Raw genomic sequence first — 24657 nt, forward strand, 5'->3', positions numbered from 1 at the left:
TCTGCAAGAGTCTGTTGGGATTTTGATAGGGATTGCATTGAATCTGTAGACCACTTTGGAAATATTGCTGTTAACAATATTAAATCTCCCAATCCATGAGCTGTATTTCCATTTATTTAGGTCTTCTTTAATTTCTTTCAACAAATAAATAAAATCTTAAAAAAAAAAAAGAAGATTTAAAAAGGAGCAGCCCGGCTGGCTCAGTGGTTTAGCGCAGCCTTCAGCCCACAGCCTGATCCTGGAGACCCAGGATCGAGACCCACGTCAGGCTCCCTGCATGGAGCCTGCTTCTCTCTCTGCTTTATTTTTTTATTCATGAGAGACACAGAGAGAGAGAGGCAAAGACACAGGCAGAGGGAGAAGCAGGCACCATGCAGCGAGCCCGACGTGGGACTTGATCCAGGGTCCCCAGGATCACGCCCCCAGCTGAAGGCAGCGCTAAATCGCTGCGCCACCGGGGCTGCCCTTTTTTTTGTTTTTGTTTTAAGATTTTATTTATTCATGAGAGACACAGAGAGGCAAAGACACAGGCAGAGAGAGAAGGCTCCCTGCGGGGAGCCCCATGCAGGACTCAATCCTGGGACCTCGGGAAGACCTGAACCAAAGGCAGACACTCAACCACTAAGCCACCCAGGTGCCCCAAATAAAATCTTAAAAAAAAAAAAAAGATTTAATTTTTTTTCAGCAGTGCTTGGTAGCTTTTGGCATAGGTGTCTTTCACTTCCTTGGTTAAATTTATTCCTAGCCATTTTGTTACTTCATTTCATTTTATTTATTTTTTTGAGACAGAGAGAGAAAGAGAGAGGGTGCACACGGCAGGGAGTGGGGGAGTGGGAGGGGCAGAGGGAAGGGGAGGGAGAGAATTTTAAGCAGGCTCCACACTCGGCACAGAGTCTGACACCGGGCTCGATCTCACGACCTTGAGATCATGATCTGAGCCAAAATCAAGAATCATATGCTTAACCAACTGAGCTACCCAGGCGCCCCCATTTTACTATTTTAGATGCTATTGTAAATGAAATTGTTGTAACTTCATTTCTGGATTGTCTGTTGTCAGTGTAGATAGGTATAACTGATTTTTCTGTTGATCTTAGATCTTGCAACTTTGTCAATTTCATTTATTACCACTAGTAGTTCCTTTGAGGATTCTTTTTTTAAAAATATTTTATTTATTTGACACAGAGAGAGCAAGCAAGCAAGCAAGCACAAGCAGGGAGAGCAGCAGACGGAGAGGGACAAGCAGGCTCCCTGCTGACATGGGGCTCAATCCCAGGACCCTGGGATCATGACCTGAGCCTAAAGCAGATGCTTAACTGACTGAGCCATGCAGGTGCCCCTCCTTTGTGGATTCTTTACGATTTTCTATCTATAAGACTATGATTATGTTATTTGCAAATAGAGATGTTATTACTTCCAATTTGTATGCCTTTATTTAGTTTTCTTGTTTTAATTACTCTAGCAAGAACTTCCGGTACAGAATAGAAGTGATGAAAATGAGCATCCTTATCTTGTTCCTTTTCTTAGGGAAAGGCTTCCACTCCTTCACCATAGAGTATGATGTTAGCCATGAGTTTTTTTTTATCAACTTCTTTATCACATTGAGGAAGTTCCCTTCTATTCCATATTTGCTAAACTTTCTTTTATCATGAAAGGGAGCTGGATTTTGTCAAGTACTTTTTTGGCATTCGTGAAGATGATCGTGTGGCTTTTTTTCCATCTTTCTGTTAATGTGGCATATAACAACTGATTGATTCTCATATGTTGAGCCAACCTTGCATTCCTGGGATAAATCTCACTTGATTATGGTGCATAACCCTTTTCCTGTGGTGAGTTCAGCTTGTTAGTATTTTGTTGAGGACTTTTGTCTCCAAGTTTCTCTTTAAAAGGTGGCTGAGCATCTTGGTAGGAAACAGAAGCCAGATTTGGGGCTCGATCCCAGGATCCTGGGATGGTGACCTGAGCCAAAGCCAGCTGCTTAACTGACTGAGCCACCCAGGTGCTCCAAATTTACTAATTCTTGCAACAACCCTGTTAAGTGAAGTTGTTAGGGCCCACATTTTACAAGAAGGCTTAGACACCAAGAGGCAAAGTGGATTTCTGGAGAACACACAGCTGGGGAGTAGTGGCCAGCATCAGTGTGACCTTGGATCCTCTGAAGTAGGCACTCAAGAAGAAACAGGTGCCGCCGTTTTCATCCCCAGCATTTTATAACAAATGTTTTCAAGCACGCAGCAAAGCCGACTTGTACAGAACCAGTCACCTGCATGCCCACCGCCCCGCTCCTGCCATTAGGTTTGTCTGCACTTACTCTGTCAGTTATCTGTCCATCTCACTTTTGATGCATTTCTGAGTTGCAGATATCAGATGTTTCCCCCAGACATTTCAGTGTGCATACCATGAAGTAGAATTAATCCGCTTCAGCTCATTTTCTTTCAAGTTAAAATAAGTGCCATGCGCAGACCCACGTATGTTAACAACTGCATATCTCCGTGTAACCCCAGCCCCCATCAAGACCTAGAACATTACCTGCACCCCAGCCAGCCCCCTGCCCCTTCCTCGTTAGTCCCCACCCCCACCCACTAAGAAACAGCCACTCCTCCGACTTTCTTCACCATAGATTTGTTTTGCTGCTTCTAGAACTTCATACAAATGGAGCCATACAGCACTGCCTTCTTGTTTCTGGCTTTTTTCACTCCAAGCTGTCATTTGTTTGCTTCCTGATGCACACTGAGGCCCAGCCGTGGGGGTGGGGGACTTGTCTAGGATCACCCAACATTGAGCTGCTGGCACCCAGGGCTTCTGGCGTCCGGCCTGCATGACACAGCCTCTCCAAGCCCAGCCTGACCTCTTCTTCCCACAGGGCGAGAGGCTGAGCCACGCTGTGGGCTGTGCCTTCGCGGCCTGCCTGGAGCGGAAACAGCGCCGGGAGAAGGAATGTGGGGTCACAGCCGCCTTCGATGCCAGCCGCACCAGCTTCGCCCGTGAGGGCTCCTTCCGTCTGTCGGGGGGTGGGCGGCCCACTGAGCGAGAGGCGCCCGAGAAAAAGAAAGGTGGGTGCAACCCAGAGGGCAGGGCTGGGCACAGAGCGGCCCCCAGCGGGACTGGGGATCCCGTCTAGGAAGAGAGGTGCAGAGACACGGGGACTGGGCAGCTTACAAAGCAGAGCACCAGGCACGAGGTTGGATTATAGTTTATAAAGCTCACTTCGGTGTGAGGAGTTCTTTGGGGAATATTCTGCAGGCCGCAGATCACAGCAGAGCTCACCAGAGCTTCATTATCTGCTAACTCAGGGAGGCTGGGAGGCATTTCGGATTGTGCATCCAGGCCAGTTAAGGGCTTGTGAAGGCAGCTTGGTGGATTGTGGCTGGTGCTGAAAAGAATGGAATAGGAAGGAATAGAAAATATCAGATTAGCTGAATGTAGTAAAGGTAAGTGTAGTTTACTGGTACTTTTATTTCAGCGTATGTATGTGCGTGTGCATATGTCAGTGGGCAGTGGGGGACAGGTTACTATGTAAGACGGATTTCTTACTCTGGGTTGCCATCAAGAAAAATTCTAAGTAACATTCTAGGTAAGTGGCAAGTGCTATGTAAGTTCTAAAACAGTGTGTTTATTTTATTATTATTTTTGAGAGAGAGAGAGCGAGCGTGAGGGGGGCAGATGAAGAAGCAGAATCTCAAGCAGGGGGAGCCTGGGTGGCTCGGTCAGGTAAGCATCCAACTATGGCTCAGGTCCTGATCCCAGGGTCCTGGGATCGAGCCCCGTGTTGGGTGGGCTCCCAGCTCAGCCGGGAGTCTTCTTCTCCCTCTCCCTCTGCCCCTCCCCCAGCTTATGCACATTTGCTCTCTTTCATGTTTTTTTTTAATATTTTTTAATTTTTTTTTTATGATAATCACACAGAGAGAGAGAGGCAGAGACACAGGCAGAGGGAGAAGCAGGCTCCATGCACCGGGAGCCCGACGTGGGATTCGATCCCGGGTCTCCAGGATCGCGCCCTGGGCCAAAGGCAGGCGCCAAACCGCTGCGCCACCCAGGGATCCCTCTTTCATGTTTTTTTAAAAAATATTTTTATTTATTTATTCATGAGAGAGAGAGAGAGGCAGAGATACAGGCACAGGGAGAAGCAGGTTCCATGCAAGGAACCCGACATGGGACTTGATCCCAGGTCTCCAGGATCACGTCCTGAGCCGAAGGCGGTGCTAAACCGCTGAGCCACCCGGGCTACTCTCCTCTTCTTCCTCTTCCTCTTCTTCTTCTTCTTTTCTTCTTCTTCTTTTTTTTTTAATTTTTTAAATTTATTGATGATAGTCATACAGAGAGAGAGAGAGAGGCAGAGACAGAGGCAGAGGGAGAAGCAGGCTCCATGCACCGGGAGCCCGACGTGGGATTCGATCCGGGGTCTCCAGGATCGTGCCCTGGGCCAAAGGCAGGCGCCAAACCGCTGCGCCACCCAGGGATCCCCTTCTTTTCTTCTTCTTCTTTTCTTCTTCTTCTTCTTCTTCTTCTTCTTCTTCTTCTTCTTCTTCTTCTTCTTCTTCTTTTCTTCTTCTTCTTCTTTTCTTCTTCTTCTTCTTTTCTTCTTCTTTTCTTCTCCTTCTTCTTCTTTTCTTCTTCTTCTTCTCCTTCTTCTTCTTTTCTTCTTCTTTTCTTCTTCTTCTTCTTCTTCTTCTTCTTCTTTTCTTCTTCTTCTTCTTCTTTTTCTTTTTTAATATTTTATTTATTTAAGAGAGAGAGAGGGACACCTGGGTGGCTCAGCAATTGAATCCAAAGCAGGCTCCATGCCCAGCTTGGAGCCCAACATGGGGCTCGATCTCACAACCCTGAGATTATGATCTGAGCCAAAATCAAGAGTCAGGTGATTGACTGCGCCATATATTGACACAGCTGTATAAACACATTTAAAAAACAGTGTGTTTTTTAAGATACAAGTCTACTGTGTTCCGAGTCACAGTTTGTTTGTTTTTTTAATTAATTAATTATATTGTGGATTCTAGTTTTAAATTTTTGGAAAACACTGCTTAGAATTTACAAGGAATTTACCGTGGGGAACTGACCCAGATTAAAGGAGACTAAAGAGATTTGGCAAGTAGTAATAAATGCAAGGTATGATCCTGAACTGGATCTTAGATTATCTCCATGTATAAAGAACATCTCTAAGGGACATGATCAGGACAGTTGGGGAAACTGGAACACAGACTGTAGATTAGCTAATCGTCTTATACACACATTAAATTTAATTGTGCTGTGGTTCTGAAGGAGGCTGGCCTTGTTCTTCAGAGGTGTATGCTGGAGGTTTTAGGGTTTCGAGTATGTTGCCTGCAATTTACACCTAAATAGTACAAAAAAAAATTATGGAAGGGAAGAGAGATCAAATAAGTTAACCTTGGGGAGCATAGGTTAAGAGAACATGTGCACTCAGTGTTCCATTACTACATCTTATCTGTAAGTTTATAACATTTTTAATGAAGAAAAGTAAAAAGTAAAAAATATTTCTAACTAAAATTTAGGAACACAGAAATTTTTATCACTTACTAGAATATTAGAGCATACAGAGTACATTTCTTTTTGTGAATTACATGACCATTTACATCCCTCTTGACCAACTCACAAGTTCTTCACAGTTTGCAAAGTATTTCTCTTAACATCATCTATTTGAATTTGTAAAGGATTTTCCCATCCACAAAGCAGATTATGAAATGAAGTTAACAGAGGGCCTGAGCAAGTATATGATGTTTTCTTGTTTACGAAAGAACACGTTGGGTCCACAGTTAGTTCTTCACAGTGTACAGATATTCCTTTACCGTTTATAGAGACTGTTGGAATTTACAAAGATGTCATTTGCTTTAGAGTTTGCAAAGGATTTTGCTCTTTCCAAAGGAATGTGGTAATTTCTAGGTACTTTGTGATATAGGAGGCACTTTACAGCTTGCACAGGAAAGTGAGAGTTTACAGCATGTGGTATGATTTGCTGAACACACCACCCAGCATTTTGCTATAGATGCACTGATTGACAGTCTAAGGTACCACGCTTGCCCTTTGACAAAGCACTCCTTCCAATTTAGGAGTGACAGAGCAGTGCACTTTCCACAAAGTTGTCCACAGAGCTTTTGTCGGATTCCAAAGCATTGAACATTCACTGCCTCAACTGATCCTGTCAGGAGGCCTGAGGAGGCGGCACAGGGGCATTTACCCCAGGCTGAGTCGAGAGACTGAGCCCAGAGAGGGGAAAGGGCTTCCTGAGGTCACACGATGAGGTGGGGACAGGTGGTTTCTTGGTTCTAACTTGTCCCGGGCTGTTCGAGCTGCCCCCAGCCAGGCCTGGCTGAGAGCCTCACCGTGTCCACCTGGAAAACGTGAGAAGCAGTGCTCGGGGGCCTCCCTATCCTCTCCGAGCCCGTTTTTACCTCATATTTGAGCAGCAGCTATGGTAAAGTGCCGACTGGAGGATGGGTGTGTATTTGTGTTTTGGCAGGGCTGGGGGGACCCTGCCTTTGGAGAGCCCACATATTGTGCTGGGTGGGGAGACCAGGTCCCACCAGAGGGCAGAGGGCAGTCCTGGAGTGGAGCAGCTGGAACAATCTGGAAAATCCCCCAGAGGAAGAAGTGTGCCAGGCTGGGTCTAGAGCGATAAGTAGCAACTGGAGGAAGGAGCGAAGCACCTGAGCTGGGAAGAATGGTGGGAAATAGAAGAGCAGATGGAATGACAGGAAGGCAGCATGATGTGGAGAGAGCAGGCCAGAGGGAGAGGCAGGTGAGGGTATTCGTTGGGGACATCGACTGGGGTCAGCGTGCCCCTTCCTAGCAGCCTGGCTTCCGCAGAGTCACTTACCATTGCTGGGGTTCGGTTTCCACATCTGCAAAATGGGGCTAATGGTCATTTCAGCCTCACTGGGTAGTTGTGAGGATCGAATGACTTAATACTTGCAAGGCACTTGGAACGATGCCTGATACATGCATGATGCACCAAACACGTGTGCATCAAATTAATCAGAAAGGGAGACAGAAAGTCTCAGAAGGGAAAACAGCAGAAGCAGCGAAGAAAGCCAGACTGGGGACAGAAAGCTAGGGAGACACAGGTCAGGCAGGGGGAGGAATCTCCGAGGGCCTCCTGGGGCAGGCGCTACTGGCGTGGGGGGATGGGAGACATTTCAGGGCTCTGACCAGCCTGTTGTGAGGATAGGACACACTGGGTGAGGAAGGCAGCACTGAGAGGTGATCAAGGGGTCTGGGGGAGGGGGAGCACATGCCTAGGTGGGGTTTCTAACCACCTGTCTCCCCTATGTCTCCAGCAGAGGCAGCAGCTGCCCCAACTGCAGCTCCCGGCCCTGCGCAGCCTGGGCACGTGTCCCCGACACCGGCCACCACATCCCCTGGTGAGAAGGGTGAGGCAGGCACCCCGGTGGCCGCAGGCACCAGTGCAGCCGCCATCCCCCGACGCCATGCCCCCCTGGAACAGCTGGTTCGCCAGGGCTCCTTCCGTGGGTTCCCTGCACTCAGCCAGAAGAACTCACCTTTCAAACGGCAGCTGAGTCTCCGGCTGAACGAGCTGCCATCCACGCTGCAGCGCCGCACTGACTTCCAGGTGAAGGGCACAGGTGAGTTGTGGGCTCAGTGGGAAGGAACGTCAGGATCAATACCATACCACTGTCACCAGATAGAGAAGAGGTGGTACACACCTTGATTGATTAGCACCCTGTGCCCTGGGAAAGGAGAGGTGGAATACATCGTGGTCAATTAGCAGTGTCTGCCGGCAGCAAGGCGGAGAGAGGTAGCAGAAATCATGATCCAATCGATTAGCAATGTCTGCTATTGGTAAGGTAAAGCAGGAAGGTGGTGCAAGCCACCATCTGTTAGTAATGTCTGCTGTAGTTAGGGAAACAAGAGAGGTGACATGCATCATGACTGATGAGCAAAGTCAGCCACGGGCTCTGGGCTCCGGAGAGGAGAGAAGCTGCCTAGGTGCCATTGTTTGCTCAGGAGGAGGCCGAGACTCCAAGCGTTGGGCCTGTGGCACCATGAGATCCAGCTAGGCGAAGGAAACAGGCTCAGAGGGAGGGAGGATTGTGATGGGTTACCAGGCCGCCTAGGGCAGGAGAACAGAACGGTGGCACATGACACTGTCTCCTTACAGGGTCTGCCATGAGGAAGAAAGAGGAGCGGGGTGGCACCCCAGGTGATTAATTAGTGAAGGCTGCCATGGATAAGGGAGAAGACAGAGCAGCGGAAGTTATGTTAACCCAAGGAGAGGCTCCCAGAATTTGGCCCGTGGGGACATGAGGCGAAGAGCACACATGAGCGCAGGGGTCAGGGGTCAAGGAGCATAGTGATGGACCTGCGATGTCGCTGGCGGGCAAAGGATCAGCAGAGGCAGCACCCATCATCGAGTAGCCATGTCTTCCAGGGACAGTGCCAAGGACAGAGGCGGCACATCATCATCGATTAGCAGTGTCTGCCCTGGGTGCTGATGGGAGAGGCAGTGTAGCTGCCCTGTTCCCTTAGAGGGGAGATGGAATTACAAGGACCAGTGCTCTCTCCTAGCATTTGGCCGGTCAGCCATGAGGTCTGGCCAGGTGAGTGGGAAGGTGAGCAAAGAGTTTGGGGGGTTTGGGGGGAGCATCGTGTTTGATCACTAATGTCTGCCATGGACCAGAAAGGAGAGAGGTGGCATAGATCGTGATCTAAAAGCAACGTCTGTCATGGGAAAGGGGGAACATGGTACCATGTTCTGCCCGAGGGAGACAGGCAAGAGGGCTGCCTTTCCTCCCAGCTGCCAGTGAGGTCACATGGTCTGGCCCGCTCTCCCGCGTCCATATGCCAAATCAGAGACACCCACCTCTTATGGCCTCGGGAATTGGCGTGGGAGGTGTTGATCTGTGTCCAGAAGGCCGGGCTGCTCCCAAAGGTGACTGCTGAGCAGATACCAGTGCTTGTTGAAGGTGATGCACACGTGGTTCATGTCCTGCAGCGTCCCTTGGCTGTCACACACCCTCATGTCTGCTGTCCTCATGCACCCCGACATGAAGCACACCCTGGGGTTGTCACACGCCCTCCCTGAGAGGTAGCAGGCTCCCTAGCCTTGATTTGGAAGCTTCATGTGCCTGTAGCCCGTTACACACTTGCTTGGATGTGCCTTGCCACTCAGAACCTCCAGATCCATGGGTGTCATGCTCTGCCTCAGGCGCCACACACAGGAGTCACACACTCGGCGTGACTCAAAAATTACACACCCTTGGAAGTCACAGAAGCAGATGTTTCCATGAACACACACTTAGGCACGTTTCCAGATATCCCACGCAGATTTCCACACACTCACAAGCCACATACCTGGATTCACGCAAACTTGGAAGTCACCTCTGCAGATTTATGCGCACCTGCAAAAATGTTCATATGTCACTCATGGTGACTGGATTGGCTCACACTTGGGAATCACAAACCAGGTGCCACATGCCTGGCTTTTGGTCATGCTTAGATGTCACACCTATTTGGACTAATAAACAGAGTCATCATAGAATTGACTTGGAGACCACTTACCCACCCATGTGGACACCCCCACGTCACACCTGCTAAGCCCTATAGTCAATTTCTTTCTCATGCTCACTGGAGCATCACACATGTTCCCTTGGAGATAGCCACTTGCCGAGATGTCACGCTACACTTGCATCTCTCTCTTGTTTATCTGGATGGCACTTTTGTTAATCCCAAGTGCTTGTGAGGTCTCCATACCTGCTCAGCATTTCCGGTCTTGCTGGCACAGGTGCATCTCTGCCCTCATGATGTATGCTGTTGGCCAGACCAGGTGTGGTGGACAGGGCCCCACTTCTCCGCCCCGAATAGGACAAATGATCCCCAGGCAGCACACAGCAATGTGGCCAACATCCATCCTGACCAGGCAGTGCTCTTGGCTGCACACACCCTCCTGTGTCCATATGCCAAATCGTAAGAGGGGGCCACCTGAGGGTACAGGGTCAAGGGCAGCGCCTGGGTCTCTTCGCTGACCTCCACCCTTCCCTGACTTCCAGTGCCTGAGATGGAGCCTCCTGGGGCCAGTGACAGTGACGGCATCAATGCCCTGTGCACACAGATCAGTTCGTCTTTCGCCAGTGCTGGGGCGCCAGCGCCAGGGCCACCAGCAGCCTCAGCAGGTAAATTCAGCCCGTCTACTGCATAAGCCACCCTGCAGTGCCCCTCCTGCAGTCCCCTGCTTCACTCAGGGCTACCTCCAAGACGACCAGGAACCTTGGGATCCCACGGGCTTAGAACTATGGATCACTTAAGGGCTATGGGCCCGTCCTTGCACACTGGAATCAGTTGAGAGCCTTGGATCATCTTAGAATCCTAGGGTCGTCTCAGAGCCAAGGGTTCATCCTAGAACCACGAGGTAACATTAGAATTATGGGGTCAACTTAGAACCACTGGATCAATATTACAACTTCCTGTCTCAGAATCATAAAATTTAGAAACCTACAGCCGTCGAATCACAGGATATTAGCCCCTCCAGATTTGGAACCATGAAACCTTGGAATCACCTTGGAGTCATGAGCTTGTCCTAGGACCCTGGAAGCACTGGGAACCGCAGCAGAAATTTAGAGCTCTTGAATCTTCGAAAGCACAACCTTAAAACCATTGAACCTCACTCACTGTGTTCAAATCGTACACTCTGAGAAAGACCCATGCAATCTTAGAATCTTAGCCTCCCAAAGCAAATGTGGTCAAAATATCAGAAACCAAGGGTGGTGTTAAAAATATTTAGTAACAGGGTGGGTACTGCCCAATGAGAAGGGAAGCCAGGCTGGTGAGGGTCAGCCTCACCTGTGCTTTTCCATCTTAGGACCTCAGAAGCTCAGAACGGTATTTTCTTAGCACTTCGGAACCATTCAGTGGTCCAGGGGGGTTAAGCTGTTTGCCCCAGAGTTGGCACAGCTGGTGAGGAGCAGAGCCGCAGACATGGCGCTTGGCCTGGCTGCATCGTCTGACCCCCACTCCAGCCTAGGGTTCTCTGCTGCAGCCCATGCACCTCAACTGCCCCTCTCTTCTCTCTAGGGACTTCTGCCTGGGGTGAGTCCTCTGTGCCCCCTGCAGCTGCCTTCCAGCCTGGGCACAAGCGGACCCCTTCAGAGGCCGAGAGGTGGCTAGAGGAGGTGTCCCAGGTGGCCAAAGCGCAGCAGCAGCAGCAGCAACAGCAACAGCAGCAGCAAGCAGCTGCGGTGGCCCCCGTGGCTCCTGCCCTGCAGCCCTTCCCCGCCCCCGTGGGGCCCTTCGATGCGACACCTGCCCAGGTGGCCGTGTTCCTGCCGCCCCCACACATGCAGCCCCCATTTGTGCCCGCCTACCCGGGCCTGGGCTACCCGCCCATGCCCCGCGTGCCCGTGGTGGGCATCACGCCCTCACAGATGGTGGCCAACGCCTTCTGCTCAGCTGCCCAGCTCCAGCCCCAGCCCGCCACCCTGCTCGGGAAAGCTGGAGCCTTCCCACCACCGGCCATGCCCACTGCTCCAGGGGCCCAGGTCCGCCCGCGCCCCAATGGGGCCCCCTGGCCTCCAGAGCCGGCCCCAGCCCCGGCCCCTGAATTGGACCCCTTTGAGGCCCAGTGGGCAGCATTAGAAGGCAAACCGGCCGTAGAGAAACCTTCCAACCCCTTCTCGGGCGACCTGCAGAAGACCTTCGAGATTGAACTGTAGCCCGAGCCGCCCTGCCCACCTCAGCATCTCCAGGTGCCCCGCACCTGGGAGTGGAGGCCCAACCTCTCCCTAGTCCCGCTCCCTGGGGCTGCGCCCCCTCAACACCCCCTCTAGCCCCTTCTTTTGACCACCCCCACACACAACCACTACAGAACCGACGTGCGCCCAGATTGCAACAGGATGGAATTCAGGGATGGACCTGGCCTGGCTAAGGGACCCATTTCACTGCCAGACTTTGGCTGGCCATGCCCTTCCCCCACTCGGCACCCCAGACACAGCGGGATGGCCACAGTCCCCTCTCCCTCCCTCCAGTGGAATGTCCTCTGTTCAAGCGACATTTCCCAGTTTCTGTTGTTGACCTTCCACCTTCCGGTGTTGGGTGGGATATAAAAGGGATGCCTGCTTAGGGGCCCTTCTGAGCCCCATATGAGGGCCCACCCCAGGTCTGGTCATCCCCTCCCATACACAGCACAAGCAAAGGGCTTCCCTCTGCCCATCTGCTGCGTTCACTGCCAATGCTGTGCCCACCCCCGTCACCCCACTCCCCCCGCTTGGGGGCCCACATCTTCCTTGGGCCAAGGTCTCATGGGGGCGGGGGCCAAGTTGGGGGCCCAGGAGGTGGGGTAGGGGGAAGGGGAAGGAGATGCTCAGTTACCTCACGTCAGTGCCCGCTGGGGAGGGGTCCGGGACGAATGGGGGGCGCCTAGCGGGTACTTTTCTATCTTTTATTTCCAGATTTTTTTGTATCTAAACTTACAGATTTGTATTATACAAGGACAGCCAATAAAGGAAGACTATAATAATGCCCCTCGGAACAGCGAGATGTGTCGGGGGGGGGTGGGGTGCAACAGCAGAGCCCTTCCTCCCGAGAATCATCTAAAACGTGGGAATGGAAAGGGTCTCCCCGCACAATAACCTCTGAGTCCTAACATAGTAGCAGGGAACGCTGATCCAGCATTTTGAGAGGCGGGTAGTGAAGGGGCTCCAAAACTAACCACCCTCCATTTCTAATTCTTACAGATTTCAAACCAAGGAATTAAACAACTTAAAATCTGCTTCTTGTAAGTTCAGTATTGAAATTGTATTTTTTTTTTAATTTTTTAGTTCAATACGGAAATTTTCAATAACCAGGTTTGGAATAGTAGTATCTTTGAGCTGGAAAAGTCTCGTTTGGCCGATTGCATTTTCTGTAACTGAGGCCACAGTATCCTCGGACTTGGCAGCATGTTTTTTAAGTCTCTTGTTTCTTGGGTCCCTTGATATAATCGACAGGTTATATATTTTGAAATACGTAACAGACAAAATTAGACATTTAATTCTTTATAGCCCTTGAAAATGAGGTGATTGGTTTTGTGAAACCCAATATCATATGCCCGGTTGATGGACTGGGAAGTTCAGCCAGGTGGCCAAGGACGCACACCTGATGCGTGGGGGAGTTGGGGTGAACCACCAGCTCCTGGCCAACCTCAAGGCCAATCATTAAACCATCAGCTGCAAGGGAATAAGCTTAAGGTCCGCCCTCAAGAGTTTACAGCCCAGCAACCAGGTGTGGACCATGAACTAGGGCACCTGGGCCAGGTGGCTCTTCCAGGGCACTAGGGATCCCCAGGGATGGAGCAAAGGACTCTGCTGGAAATGAGCCACACTTTGCAAATTCCTTGCGCCTAAAACACCTTTCCTGACAGCACCTTTGCCCAGAGAGTGCTACTCCTTAATTGTCGAGCCTTGAGCCTCGGTTCAAATATCACCTCTTCCTAGAAAGGTAGCCTCTTCCTCTTCCCACCCACCGCCTTGCAATCCTTTCAAAGTCTGACCCTTCAGGCTGAGTCAGGAGCACCCCTCCCCACATGGGCCTCCTGCCCCCCTTCCCCCGGAGCTAATTCAGTCCTAGCCCTGGCCCATTCTGGGCTGTCCCTATCTGGGCCCCCACTGGACTGTGGTGAGGGGTGAGTCTCCTTCACTTAAGCGTTACAGCATAGGGTGGGCACAGCGGAGGCGACCTCAGCAATTGACTCCGCAAGCCGCGGCTAGGGAGGGAGGCATGAAGGGCCCAGCACTGGGACGGGGATGATGTGAGCTTTCAGACTGATGGGGAAACAGGCCGCGCAGCACCCAGAAAATCAGGGACAGAGTCAAAAAACCCTCTTCCCTGTGGCAGGCTCCTGCGCCCGGGGCAGTCTTCCTCCACTGCCCCCCTTCCCAGCGGTCCCCAGAGATTCAGATGTTCTGGTCCCCAGGGCCCCGCAGGCCCATGATCTCCGAGCACGTCCCGCGGGCTCCTCTTGGCCCGTTTCCCCGGCCTCCCACAGCCGACGCGCCTGGCCCTTCCCGGTGCTGCCCTCTCCACGAGACCACAGATGTGGGGGTCGCCTCCCACTCCCCACTCCCCCGGAGCTCGGGCTCTCAGAATAGACCTTGAGATGCCGAGACGCCGGGGCAACGCCCCCGCCCTCTCCGGGAGCCGCCTCCCACCTGACGCCGCGCGCTGCATCCCCACCGTCACCAAGGTCATTTTGCGGGGATCCTCCGGCCCACGCTGGGTCGGCGCCTCCTCTCCAGGTCTGCCGGGAAAGCCCTGCCCACCCTCACAGCGGGGCCCCGCCGCGCGCCCCTGGGGGGCCCAGGCCACGTGCGATCCTCCCCGGGCTCCGCCCCTCGAGACACCTTCCCTCCAGGCACCCGGGAGGCGGTGAGGACCCTTCGGGACCGTTCCACGCCTGGTAGTGCCAAGCGCCCCCCCCCCCCCCCGCCCCCGCGCTCTCTGGAAAGCTCCGCCCGCGCCGCAGCCGAGGGGCGCTCCGCCCCCGAGGCCGGGGGACAGACCCTACCGCGCGGCGCCGGGCGGGCGGCCCGGGTCTCTGCGGAAACGTTCCCCCCGCCCAGGGCACCCCCGCCCTCCACACCCCCTGCCAGAGCCCCCCCCCCCAAAGCCGCGTGGATCAGAGCGAGCGCGGGAGAGCAGCTCCCCCTTGTGGCCGTGTCCTGGGGACCGGGCCGGATCCTGGGCTCGCAGGAGAGACCTCAGGACAGATGCTAAGGCAGAAAAAGTGGGTGGGTGGGTGGATGAATAGGTGAATGAGTGTTAAAATGAATGGATGGATGGTTGGATGGATAGAGATGGATGGATGGAAGAAAGAAAGAAAGAAAGAAAGAAAGAAAGAAAGAAAGAAAGAAAGAAAGAAAGAAAGAAAGAAAGAAAGAAAGAAGACAAAAAAGAAAAAGGAAAAAGAGCAAGAAATTGGTCATGAACAACATTCTCTGGTTCAGCCCTTTGCTCCTTTAGGTAGTGCTCCCTGACTCGTCCCATCCGGATCCGGAGTCTCCTGGGCTTCCTCCATCTCATCCCTGACCACCCTGCCAGTCCCTCCCCATCCTGGCCCCTGATGTGGGAAACAGAGGCAGAAGAGAAATTATGACATTTCCTTACTCCCTACAGCACACTGACAAGTCCATGAAACAGGCAGAGGGACATTCCTCTACGGACTCAACTGCCTCGATGTTCACAGTTTACTACAGGCAAAAGGCAACCTAAGCCCAACCCCCAGGATCCTGTGAGTCTACTTTAACATATAAAAATTCCTTTAGGGAACCCTGGGTGGCGCAGCGGTTTAGCGCCTGCCTTTGGCCCAGGGTGCGATCCTAGAGACCTGGGATCAAATCCCACGTCGGGCTCCCGGTGCATGGAGCCTGCTTCTCTGCCTCTCTCTCTCTCTCTCTCTCTCTCTCTCTGATCCGGTGCATGGAGCCTGCTTCTCTGCCTCTCTCTCTCTCTCTCTCTCTGTGACTATCATAAATAAATAAAAATTTTAAAAAAATAGAAATTCCTTTAAAAATTTCCTTTATCTCTACCCCCCAAGGTATAAACTGGCAATCATCCCCAAGCACATGGCCCACCGACATACATCTGAAGGGTGTCATGACTAAGGTTTTATTATACAGTAATGAGTAACCTTTTCCCAAAAATAGCTAGCCCCTCAAGGTCCTGGACAGCTTGCTTCCAAAATTCCTCAGAGAGTTATGCTGTCCCTCCCTTAACCTCCTCCCAACATGAAAGTATACAATGGGCCCCTCCTCATGACCCTGGTGCAGCTCTTTCTGCCCACGGATCCTGTCCCTATGCTTTCAGAAAATCAGCTTTTTGCACCAAAGACATCTCAAGAACTCTTTCTTGGATGTCGAACTTGAACCCTAACACCTTTTCTACATCAACTCCTGGGCTGTCACTGCCGGCCTGTGAAGGCAGACACAAGGGCCGTCTCAGTCACCACTGAGCCCCCACAATCAGGGCACAGAGTAAGGCTCTGATGACCAGCAAGGTATCTCTTAGGGAGCATTCACTTACTCCCCCAATACACATTTTGCTTTGTTTTGTTTAATAGTTTTATTGAAGTAAAATCTACGTATCATAAAATTCAGATTTTTTAAAAAAAATTTTACTTATTTATCTGAGGGAGAGGGGAGGGATGCCTGGGTGGCTCAGCAGTTGGGCCACTGCCATTGGCTCAGGGCGTGATCTCGGGGTTCCTGCATCGGGCTCCCTACTGGGAGCCTGCTTCTCCCTCTGCCTATATCTCTGCCTTCTCTCTCTGTCTCTCATGAATAAATAAAATCTTTTGAGAGAGAGAGGGAGGGAGGGAGAGAGAGAGAGAGAGAGAGCGCACAGAGGTAAAGGGAGGGAGAGAGAAGCCAACTCCCACTGAGCAGGAAGCTTGACACTGGGCTCTATCCCAGGACTCTGAGATCATGACCTGAGTCGAAGGCAGATGCCTGACTGAGCCACCCAGGTGTCCCAAATTCACCCATTTTAAGTGCTTTAATATTGTGGGGTTGATTTTACAGAGTTGTATAGCCATCACCACAATCCAATTTTAGAACATTTCTATCACCCTAAAAAGATTTTTTTTTTTTAATTTATGATAGTCACAGAGAGAGAGAGAGAGAGGCAGAGACACAAGCAGAGGGAGAAGCAGGCTCCATGCACCGGGAGCCCGATGTGGGATTCGATCCCAGGTCTCCAGGATCGCGCCCTGGGCCAAAGGCAGGCGCCAAACCGCTGCGCCACCTAGGGATCCCCTAAAAAGATTTTTTGGTGCCCATTGCAGTCACTTCCCATTCCCACACCCAGCCCCAGGCAACCACTGATCTACATTTCCTCATGTATGTATTCTTTTGTACATTTTACATGCATTTGCTGGATACTTCCTTCCATCAGATATTAGGTGCTGAGAATACACAATGACCCACACAGGCTCTGCCCTCAGGGAAGTCAAAGTCTGGCTAGGGCAATGGCTAATGGTAAAATATGTTCACTTGCTCAGTCATTCATTCAAAAGTATTTGATGTTTATTGAGTGGCTTCCATGTGCCAGGTACTGCCTGAGGATCTAGGGATAGAGCAGTGGGGGTGGGGGGATGCAAAAATCCTGCTCTGCTGGAGTTGATATTTTAATGAGAGGATAAAAAGAAAGAAATAGGGCAGCCCAAGTGGCTTATTTATTTATTTATTTAAGATTTATTTATTTATTCATGAGAGACAGAGAGAGAGCGAGGCAGACACAGGCAGAGGCAGAAGCAGACTCCTCGAAGGGAAACCGATGCAGGACTCTATCCCAGATCCTGGGATCACACTCTGAGTCAAAGGCGAAGGCAGACACTCAACTGCTGAGCCACCCAGGTGTCCCAAATTGTACACTTTAATGAGTTAGTTTAATTGTAGCTCAAAAGCCATTAAAAAGTGGGGGGAGGGCAGCCTGGGTGGCTCAGCAGTTTAGTGCCGCCTTCAGCCCAGGGCGTGATCCTGGAGACCCAGGATCAAGTCCCATGTCGGGCTCCCTGCATGGAGCCTGCTTCTCCCTGTCTGTGTCTCTGCCTCTCTGTGTGTCTCTCATGAATAAATAAATAAATAAAGTCTTTAAAAAAAGAAAGAAAGAAACAAGAAGATGTGTGAAACAATAGCTAGTTAAGTGTTATAAAGAGAAATAAACCAGTGGAAGGGATAGAAAGTGATGGGGTGAGGGGTGCCTGGGTGGCTCAGTTGGTTAAGTGTTGGATTCTTGGTTTTGGCTCAGGCTATGAGCTCAGGGTCCTGATCCAGCTGCCTTGGCTTCCATGCTCTGCACAGGGTCTGCTTAAGACTCCATCTCCGGGCAGCCCGGGTGGCTCAGCAGTTTAGTGCCTTCAGCCCAGGGCCTGATCCTGGAGACCCGGGATCCAGTCCCATGTCAGGCTCCCTGCAGGGAGCCTGCTTCTCCCTCTGTCTGTGTCTCTGCCTCTCTCTCTATCTCTCTCATGAATAAATAAATAAAATCTTTAAAAAAAAAAAAAAGACTCCCTCTCCCACTCCCTCTCCCTCTCCCACACTGAGCTCTTGCACTCACTCTCTAAAATAAATAAATCTTTAAAAAAAAAAAGTGATGGGGTGTAATTTTAGACAAGGTGTTCAGGGAGCATGTCTCTGAGAAGTAAACATTTGATAAGTGACCTGACCTATTTTATAATAAAGTGTTGAAAAACTCACGTAATTTCTTGAATACTGTGCTGAAAGTGAAAAATAGATGGTTATTTGAGTACATAGTGGTTAAAAGTGAGTCAAGTTTTTACTCTCATGATCATGGGGCTGACTGGGCACTTCACTATCACTGCCCAGCATAAAGACAGCATCCTGTACCACATATAAACAAATCCAGAAAAAGATCAAAATTCAAAATTTGAAGTATTGTCTCTATTGAATGCATATTACTTTTGTACCATTGAAAAATGAAAAAAATGGGATCCCTGGGGTGGCCAAGTGGTTTAGCGCCTGCCTTTGGCCCAGGGCGCGATCCTGGAGACCCGGGATCAAATCCCACGTCGGGCTCCCGGTGCATGGAGCCTGCTTCTCCCTCTGCCTATGTCTCTGCCTCTCTCTCTCTCTGTGTGTGACTATCATAAATAAATAAAAACTAAAGAAAAAAAATTTTCAAAAAAATCGTAATTTGGGGACTGTTTCAAGTTTAGATACTTTCCCACCACATCCACTCCCCAGTTCTGTTTGTACGTAAAAGACCCCCTCCAGACCACAGATAACTGGGCCAAAGGGATACCATCCAAAGGGGCACTTTTGTCATTGGGGCAGCACTGTCCCCACATGCTGCAGCACATTCAGCATTCCTAGCCATCCCAGAGTTTGCTTCAGGGTCCCCTGGGGAGGACCCTGAGACATTATGATTGCAGAGTTAAAACTATCTCCATAATATTAATATGGTTTTTTTGCTTATTTCACTCATGGAATGTGTGCTTGTGGGTTCCTGTATTTTATTTATTTATTTATAAGTAGGATTTCATTTTTTTTAAGGCTTTATTTATTTAAGAGAGAGAGGGCAGCCCCAGTGGCCCAGCAGTTTAGCACCTGCCTTTGGCCCAGGGCATGATCCTGAGGCCCCAGGATCATGTCCCGCATGGGGCTCCCTGCATGGAGCCTGCTTCTCCCTCTGCCTGTGTCTCTGCCTCTCTGTGTGTGTGTGTCTCTCATGAATAAATAAATAAAATCTAAGAAAGAAAGAAAGAAAGAAAGAAAGAAAGAAAGAAAGAAAGAAAGAAAGAAAGAAAGAAAGAAAGAAGAAAGAAAGAAAGAAAGCTAGCTTTCTCTTTAAAAAAAAAAGAGAGAGAGAGAGAGAGCATGAATGGTGGGGAGGGGGAGAGAGGCGTAGACTCCCTGTCCAGCAGGGACCCTAAGCCGAAAGCAGATGCTTAACTGACAGCCACCCAGGTGCCCCTATTTTTATTAATCTATTTTTTTAAGTAATCTCTATACTCAATATGGGGCTTGAACTCATGAGCCCAAGATCAAGAGTTCCATGCTCTACCAACTGAGCCAGCTGGGTGCCCACACCAGGTTCTTATATTTTAAAATTATCTGTTTGGGGACGCCTGGGTTGAGTGTCTGCCACTCAGAAATAAAATTCTCTGTTTTTTAGTTCTAATATAGTAAATATCAGTAGTTGTAGCCCACATAAATAAAAGCTCTTTGGTGTCCTCAATACTTTTAAGAAAAGGATCCTGAGATGAGAAACTTCCAGAACACCTGCCCACAGCAAACCTTTACCAAGTCACTGTGACAGTCACCAAAGGATCCTACAAATTTCCAAATGTTGCCCAGCCAATGCCCTGGGTGCAAATCACAACCATCAGCAGCAGAAAATCAACTGCAGTCTCTGTCCTTTTTCTCTTACTTCTGTAAAAGGATGTTGGGGATCCCTGGGTGGCGCAGCGGTTTAGCGCCTGCCTTTGGCCCAGGGCGTGATCCTGGAGACCCGGGATCGAATCCCACGTCGGGCTCCTGGTGCATGGAGCCTGCTTCTCCCTCTGCCTATGTCTCTGCCTCTCTCTCTGTGTGACTATCATAAATAAATAAAAATTTAAAAAAATAAATAAAAAGGTAACTTTCCTTTAAAAAAAAAAAAAAGGGATCCCTGGGTGGCGCAGCGGTTTGGCGCCTGCCTTTGGCCCAGGGCGCGATCCTGGAGACCCGGGATCGAATCCCACATCAGGCTCCCGGTGCATGGAGCCTGCTTCTCCCTCTGCCTATGTCTCTGCCTCTCTCTCTCAGTCTCTCTGTGACTATCATAAATAAATAAAAAAAAATTAAAAAAAAAAAAAAGGATGTTGAATTGGATTTTTCCAGGACTGCCAAATTGCTACTAACCCCCAAAGCTGGAGGCCCCAAAGTGGCTAACTACCCCATAGCTTAAGTTCAAGGTCTCCACAATTGGAACCAGCCACCTGCCCAAAGAATTCACTGAAAGGTCACAAGGCTGACCAACTTCCAGCAACCCCCACTTCCCGCTAAAAAAGATGAAGCAGAGTAAGGAAGTGCCAGCCTGTTTGGAAGGAAAGGAAAGGAAAACAGTTCCCTACAGTTAACAAGATCTTTCTCTCTTTTGTGGACTCTGAATCAGGTTTCAGCAGAAATTTTTTGGGTTGTTTTTCCCTCAAATATTTGTTATGAAAAAGTTTAGGGGCGCCTGGGTGGCTCAGTCAGTTAAGCTGCTGACTCTTGGTTTTGGCTCAGGTCATGATCTCAGGGTCGTGGGATCAAGCCCTGCTTCAGGCTCCATGCTTGGTAAGAAGTCTGCTGGAGATTCTCTTTCTCTCTCCCTCTGCCCCTGCTCCTCTCTCTAAAATAAATACATATATTTTAAAAAAATTTAAATCTATGGAAAAGTTGAGAGAATACAAACTCCCTCATATCCTCTACCTAGAGTCAGCAGTTGCTAACATTGCATGCTATTTGTTTCCACTCTCTCTCAATAAATACCCACACATGCTTACATATGTGATCTTTGCTGAACCATCCTGAGTCTTGGCTCCTAAAACTTTATGTATTTTCTTTCAGATATTCTCTAAGAATAAGGGTATTTGCTCACAGAATGAGAATACCATTATCACACCTAAAAACCTGAGCAATCATTCCATACAAAGATATAGTATCCCAGCTTCTGTTTTAAAATGAATGAAAATGAGGGATCCCTGGGTGGCTCAGGGGTTTAGCACCTGTCTTCGGCCCAGGGCGTGATCCTGGAGTCTCAGGATGGAGTCCCACGTCAGGCTCCCTGAATGGAGCCTGCTTCTCCCTCTGTCTGTGTCTCTGCCTCTCTCTCTGTGTGTGTCTCGCATGAATAAATAAATAAAATCTTTAAAAAATATAATAAAATAAATAAAAATGAAATAAAACTGACTGATAAAGACAAATACCATATGATTTCACTCATGTGGAATATAAAAAGCAAAACGAACAAACAAAAAGTAGAAACAAAGAACAGACTGATGGGGAAAAACAGAGGGGAGGAGGGTGGAGGAATGGGCAAATGGGTGAAGGGGAGTGGAAGATACAGACTTCCAGTTAGGGAGTGAAAAAGTCACAGGAGATAAAAGATATAGCATTGGGGATATAGCCAATGATACTGTAATAGCATTGTATGGTGACAGATGGTAGCTACACTTGTGGTCAGCATAGTACAACATACACAGATGCTGAATCACTGTGTTGTGTACCTGAAATTAGTGGAACATTGTGTGTCAACCATACTCAAGAAAAAATGTAATAAAAAAAATGAATAAGGGACTCCTGGGTGGCTCAGCAGTTGATCATCTGCTTCAGCTCAGGTTGTGATCTTAGAGTTCTGGGATGGAGTCCCACATCAGGCTCCCTGAGGAGGGCCTGCTTCTCCCTCTGCCTGTGGTTCTCATGAATAAATAAATAAAATCTTATTTAAAAAAAGTCTACAGCCTTTAACCAACAGGGAAGAAAGAAATTAACATAGAGTTCAGGTGGGGATAGTAGCTAAATAACAAAAGGAAACTGTCATGTTTTGATTCTAAGGAATTCAAACTTCTCAATAGGGATGCCTGTGTGGCTCAGTGGTTGAGTGTCTGTCTTTGGCTCAGGTCGTGATTCTGGGGTCCTGGAATCAAGTTCCGCATTGGGTTCCCCACAGGGTGTTTGCTTCTGTCTCTACCTCTCTCTGTATCTCTCATGAATAAATAAAACCTTAGAAAAGAAAAAAAGAAACTTCTCAGTAAACTATTTCCATTCAGAATCGGGAAGTGGAGGCCATGACCTCGGTGGATGGTACTGGGCACTGGTTGTACACAAGTGGGTTTTAAGTTTGTACCAAGATAGCCAAACTGCAATGTCCAGATATGGCTGTAACAAGGTTTCCCATCACGCACATTTTCCGAGAGCCCCAACAGGCCTCTCGTTGAGAAGTGAGGCTTGTGTGCTCTTTGGAAGCTGCTTCTGATTCTTTTGTGAAACACTCACGGTGGATGGCCTGAGCTGCTGGGTCAGACAGAAATCCAACTGCCCTGAGGCCACTGCCATGTGAGGAAGCCCAACCCAGTGCAGGTGGAGAGACCACGTGGAGCAGCCCTGAAACAACACGGGAGAGAGAGCTGCGCACCGGGCCCCCAGCTGCTTCTCTGTCCCAGCTTCAGCCACCAACTGATTGCAACCACATGAGATCCCAAGCCAGAACTGCCCAGCTGGATCCTTCCCCAAACTCTGACCACAGACATGGTGAGAGATAATAGGCTATTGTTTTAAGCCACTATGTTTTGGAGTGATTTGTTACCCAGCAATAGTAACTAGAAAGGGTGGAGTGCAGAAAATAAGCAGCTTGCGGAGAATTGCAGCCTCCAGCGCTGGGGATGATCATATAATGACAGCAACAGCAGATAACACGAAAGTGCTTTCTGTGTCTGGGCACCATTTTAAGTGCTTGGCATTAACTAGCTAATTTAACCTGCACAGCAACCCTAGGAGGAGAGCGTCATAATTACCCCCGTTTTACAGACGGGAAACGTGGCAGGGAAGACAACCGGAATTGGCTAAAAAAAACAACGGAATTTGAACCCAGGCCGTAGCTGCAGCAGCCGGCGTTGACCACTCACCTTGCCAATGAGGAGCATGTGACGTGGCTCAGCCATTCTGGGCAGTCGGCTCCCCGCCTCTCCCAGGCCACGGTGATTGGCTCGGAGGTGGGCATGTGACTAGACCTGGTGGGGTCATGTGACCTGGGCCAGCCAATCAGCGTCGGCCTCGTTCCTGGGGCGGGGAACTCTGAGCCAGAGGCGCACTCCTTTACCTTCGGATTTACCCCGTGACCGGAAGGCTGGTGGCCGCCATCTTGGGAGCTGCTGCATCCGAATGATGCCCATCCTGCAGCGGGCAGGAAAGGAATAGGGCCGTTGCTGACCTGGCGTAATCAACTTCAGCTGTAGCCAGCCGAGGGTGGATTTTCCAGTTACAAATCTCCCCTTCTAGCATGAGCCATTTGAGGCAGCTTTTCTGTGATGCGCATGAGACTAATCAGAATGTTTGACCAGCAGCACTCTGGGTGCATTGCTGTGCCCGACAGTGACATTTTTCTTGCTGCTTTGTGGGGGAGGCCTGGGAAGTCCTGCGGGGGACACCAGGGCAGTTGGAGTGGTCACGGTGAGGGGCATTGGCGGGCCTTGAGGCCGCGTGGTTCACCAAAACAGATATTTTAGGGACGCCCGGGTGGCTCCGTGGTCGAGCATCTGCCTTCGGCTCAGGTCACGATCCCGGGGCCCTGGGATCGAGTCCCGCGTCGGGCTCCCTGCGAGGAGCCTGCTTCTCCCTCTGCCCGTGTCTCTCCCTCTCTGTGTCTCTCATGAGCATATATCTTTTTAAAAATATCATAACAAATAACCTAACATCTCAACAATGTTCATAGCACAATAGTCCAGGCTGAATGTTCGCTTTACTTGCTGACTGATGCAACCTCCTTTTGACACAAGCTAGTGTGAATGGATTTCTGTTTCCTGCAAGTGGAAAAAAAAAAAAAAAAAAAAAAGACATCCTTTCATGAACCTGAGTCATGACTCAAACCTTTAGGAAATAACAAATAGCAGTGAGATCTCACTTTAACCGAATGAGGTCATTTCAGCTTTGGGTCAGGCGGAAACTCTACGGAGATTTTGACTGAACTGCCAGGGTCCGCACCCTTTGGCCCAGGAGTCCCGCTTCTGGGACGTCCGAGGATGTGGATCGGGGCATTATTTATAATGGGAGGAAATTGGAAACAGCTTCAATGTCTGGCAACGCTGCCTCGTTGAGTAAACATCATGCAAACATTAGAAATTGTGTTTACACAAAGATGTTTTAACAGGGGAACAGCTTACGTTTTAAGAAGGGAAAAAGTAGGGCTGTATAAACAATTTGCTCACACAGTTATGTAAAATACAGACACACACACATTTTCTTAAAGCCTGCATAAAATACAAAAGACTCAATGGAAATACATCAAAATATTAACTACAGTAGTGACGTGCAATTTGCAGGCAAAGCATCTTTGTCTTTCTAGTTTTCTGTATTTTCCAAATTTTGCTTAACAGACAACAAGCGTTTTGCTTTGTTTTGTTTTAAAGCAATGTTAACTACTATTAGTATTTTTCAAGATTTTAGTTTTAAGTAATCT

General features: G+C 49.6%; 1 protein-coding gene and 1 long non-coding RNA gene across 5 annotated transcripts in view; one reads left to right on the top strand and one right to left on the bottom strand.

The window, feature by feature from the left end:
* NUMBL (NUMB like endocytic adaptor protein) overlaps positions 1-12483 on the top strand; it is a 25671-nt gene extending 13188 nt beyond the window's left edge. The window contains exons 7-10 of one of the 2 annotated variants that reach the window (XM_077851211.1): positions 2861-3050; positions 7293-7595; positions 10020-10142; positions 11041-12483. In XM_077851211.1, coding sequence (XP_077707337.1) covers positions 2861-3050; positions 7293-7595; positions 10020-10142; positions 11041-11678 — 1254 coding nt within the window. In that variant the 3' untranslated portion in view covers positions 11679-12483. Of the gene's footprint in view, positions 1-2860; positions 3051-7289; positions 7596-10019; positions 10143-11040 lie in introns of both variants that reach the window. The other variant, XM_077851201.1, reaches the window with a different exon arrangement.
* LOC144285718 (uncharacterized) lies at positions 467-23540 on the bottom strand. Of its 3 annotated transcripts, none has more exons than XR_013353949.1 (4): positions 23108-23317; positions 8834-9371; positions 7512-7700; positions 467-3370 (listed from the first exon to the last, which is right to left on the bottom strand). It is a non-coding gene; the product is annotated as an uncharacterized LOC144285718 (long non-coding RNA). The 3 variants fall into 3 exon arrangements; XR_013353950.1 differs by lacking the exon at positions 23108-23317 and adding an exon at positions 14151-14389; XR_013353951.1 differs by lacking the exon at positions 467-3370 and adding an exon at positions 4684-6344 and having other exon boundaries at positions 23108-23540.
* Positions 23541-24657: the final 1117 nt, after the last annotated feature.

This window comes from Canis aureus, chromosome 1, assembly GCF_053574225.1.
Source record: "Canis aureus isolate CA01 chromosome 1, VMU_Caureus_v.1.0, whole genome shotgun sequence".
NCBI lineage: Eukaryota > Metazoa > Chordata > Mammalia > Carnivora > Canidae > Canis > Canis aureus.